The sequence below is a fragment of the Mus caroli genome, unplaced genomic scaffold (genome assembly GCF_900094665.2).
Source record: "Mus caroli unplaced genomic scaffold, CAROLI_EIJ_v1.1 scaffold_22917_1, whole genome shotgun sequence".
NCBI classification, from domain to species: Eukaryota; Metazoa; Chordata; class Mammalia; order Rodentia; family Muridae; genus Mus; species Mus caroli.
Window position 1 is genome coordinate 1 of NW_018391049.1, and position 2,379 is coordinate 2,379.

General features: G+C 37.4%; 1 gene segment (V, D, J or C); it reads left to right on the forward strand.

The window, feature by feature from the left end:
• Positions 1 to 570: 570 nt before the first annotated feature.
• On the forward strand, positions 571 to 1,039 carry LOC110288967. The segment is given in 2 exon segments: positions 571 to 627; positions 711 to 1,039. Coding segments are annotated over 2 exon segments (375 nt in total).
• The last annotated feature ends 1,340 nt before the right edge of the window (positions 1,040 to 2,379 follow it).

Genomic DNA, 2,379 nt, shown 5'->3' on the forward strand with positions numbered 1-2,379 from the left:
ATCCTCCTGCAATAATCACTGATAGGTAAATAGTTTTAAAGCACATTTACTTTTAGTCATTTTATTGAGTTTTGAAGCATATAACCTGTTAGAAAGGCAAAAATTAATTACATATATTCAAAAGAAGACTGTAAACTATAAAAGCTGGTTTTTGGAATTTTCCATAATTATCATCAATATCTTCATCATCATCTTCATCTTCACTGAGTATTATCTATAAATCACATGTTAACGTATCCCAGAGTGGATCAACAGACTGAGGCGGCATATAGATTGAGGTAGTCTTCCTTGTAGTTACAACCATACCAGCCGTCCAGGCCTCATAGAAAGTGTATTGGATGCATTTCCTCAGAGAGGAACTAGATTTGGACTTGAGCATTCTGCTGCCTGACCCATGTGTCTTTTCATTACTTCCTCTCCAATTCTTCTCTAGATGGACTAGGTTCTTATGTAAGATGTACGCTGCTCATGAATATGCAAATTACTTGAGTTTATGGCAGTAAATACAGGAATGTCCACACCCTGAAAACAGCCTTTGATCAGTGTCCTCTCCACAGTCCCTGAACACACTGACTCTAACCATGGGATGGAGCTGCATCTTTCTCTTGCTCCTGTCAGTAACTGCAGGTAAGGGGCTCACCATTTCCAAATCTGAAGAAGAGAAATGGCCTGGGATGTCACTCACATCCACTCTGCCTTTCTCTTCACAGGTGTCCACTCTGAGGTCCAGCTTCAGCAGTCTGGAGCTGAGCTGGTGAGGCCTGGGTCCTCAGTGAAGCTGTCCTGCAAGACTTCTGGATATACATTCACAAGCTACGGTATAAACTGGGTGAAGCAGAGGCCTGGACAGGGCCTGGAATTTATTGGATATATTTATCTTGGAAATGATTATACTGAGTACAATGAGAAGTTCAAGGGCAAGGCCACACTGACTTCAGACACATCCTCCAGCACAGCCTACATGCAGCTCAGCAGCCTGACATCTGAGGACTCTGTGATCTGTTTCTGTGCAAGACACAGTGTATTAACCACATCCTGAGTGTGTCAGAAATACTGGAGAGCAAGAAGCTGTGCTGGAACTGAGATGACAGAAAGATTAATCTTTAGACTTTTTCAGAAATCGTCATTTTGAATTTCCATTTATTTCCTCCTCCTCACTGCCCTATAGTGCCTTTGTCAGCTTTCTAAAGGTCTATCTATGGGTAAAGTGAGGCTGTTTGGTAAACCCACAGTTTACCATACCTTGTGAATTTCTTCATCAGTGACCACCTCCATTGACATATTTCTTATTCAATAAAACAATAAAAATGGAAATTTTTTTATGCATGATAAAAATATCACTGTATCCTGAGAGAGCAGAACTTTTTTGAAAATGTTGGGGATAATGTATAATAGTAATTTGATCTATGAAATGCAAATCACCAATATTTGGGCAAGCAACACTGCTTCATAATCTTAAATAATTAGTGACCTCAAGTGTGTTAATTATTGTCCCACATTCCAGCAGAATTTCATGGTCTCTTAGAAGGTGGGAAATATTTTTATCAGAATGCAGACGCATGTAAATATATCTGTAGGTTGGTCAAAATATCATTAAATCACTTTTCATCGAACTCCTTTACCAACACAATGTCTATGCCTGTTAATTGAGGTAGGTTCTGAGATATACATAAGTGTTTGATCTCATATTTACTTCCTTCCCAGTCTCAGTAATCATCCCTACAGTCACTAGACTTTTTGGAACATGGACCTATACTGATACAGCATCAACTCTCATAGTCCATTGCATACCTGTTGCTCAGCTTTGTTTTGTAGAGTAATTGTGAACGTGTGTCTCTGCATGCACATGTGGGTCTTATGTTTGTTTTTGGTGGCTTTCCTCTGTTTGTTTGTTTCGTCTTATTCCCATTTGTTTGCTTTTCCTTCATCTCACTGTATTTCTTTTTTCTTATGTTTAGTTTCTGTCTATCTTCTAATTAGATACTAAAAACAGAATTATACTAGGAGAAGATTGGGTAGGTGTTGAGGAATGGAAATCAGTAATAAGAATATATTGCGTGAAGAAATCTGTTTTCAATAAAAATAGAAAAATATATCTTTAAATATTAATAAATAAACTAATAATTCTGATAATATCATTTTCTGTAAATATCTCATAAGATCAAATGCCTATACTTTAGGTATCATGTCTTTGTTTAAATTGTTCAAAGTATAATCAGAAGCCAGGTATGAGGGGATTTAAGCATAAGGAATATGTAAAAACATAATTCTAAGTCATATTGCAATACAGAATTACAATATTTGGGTTTTATCCTCTCTTCATCTCTCTCTCTCTCTCTCTCTCTCTCTCTCTCTCTCTCTCTCTCTCTCTCTCTCTCT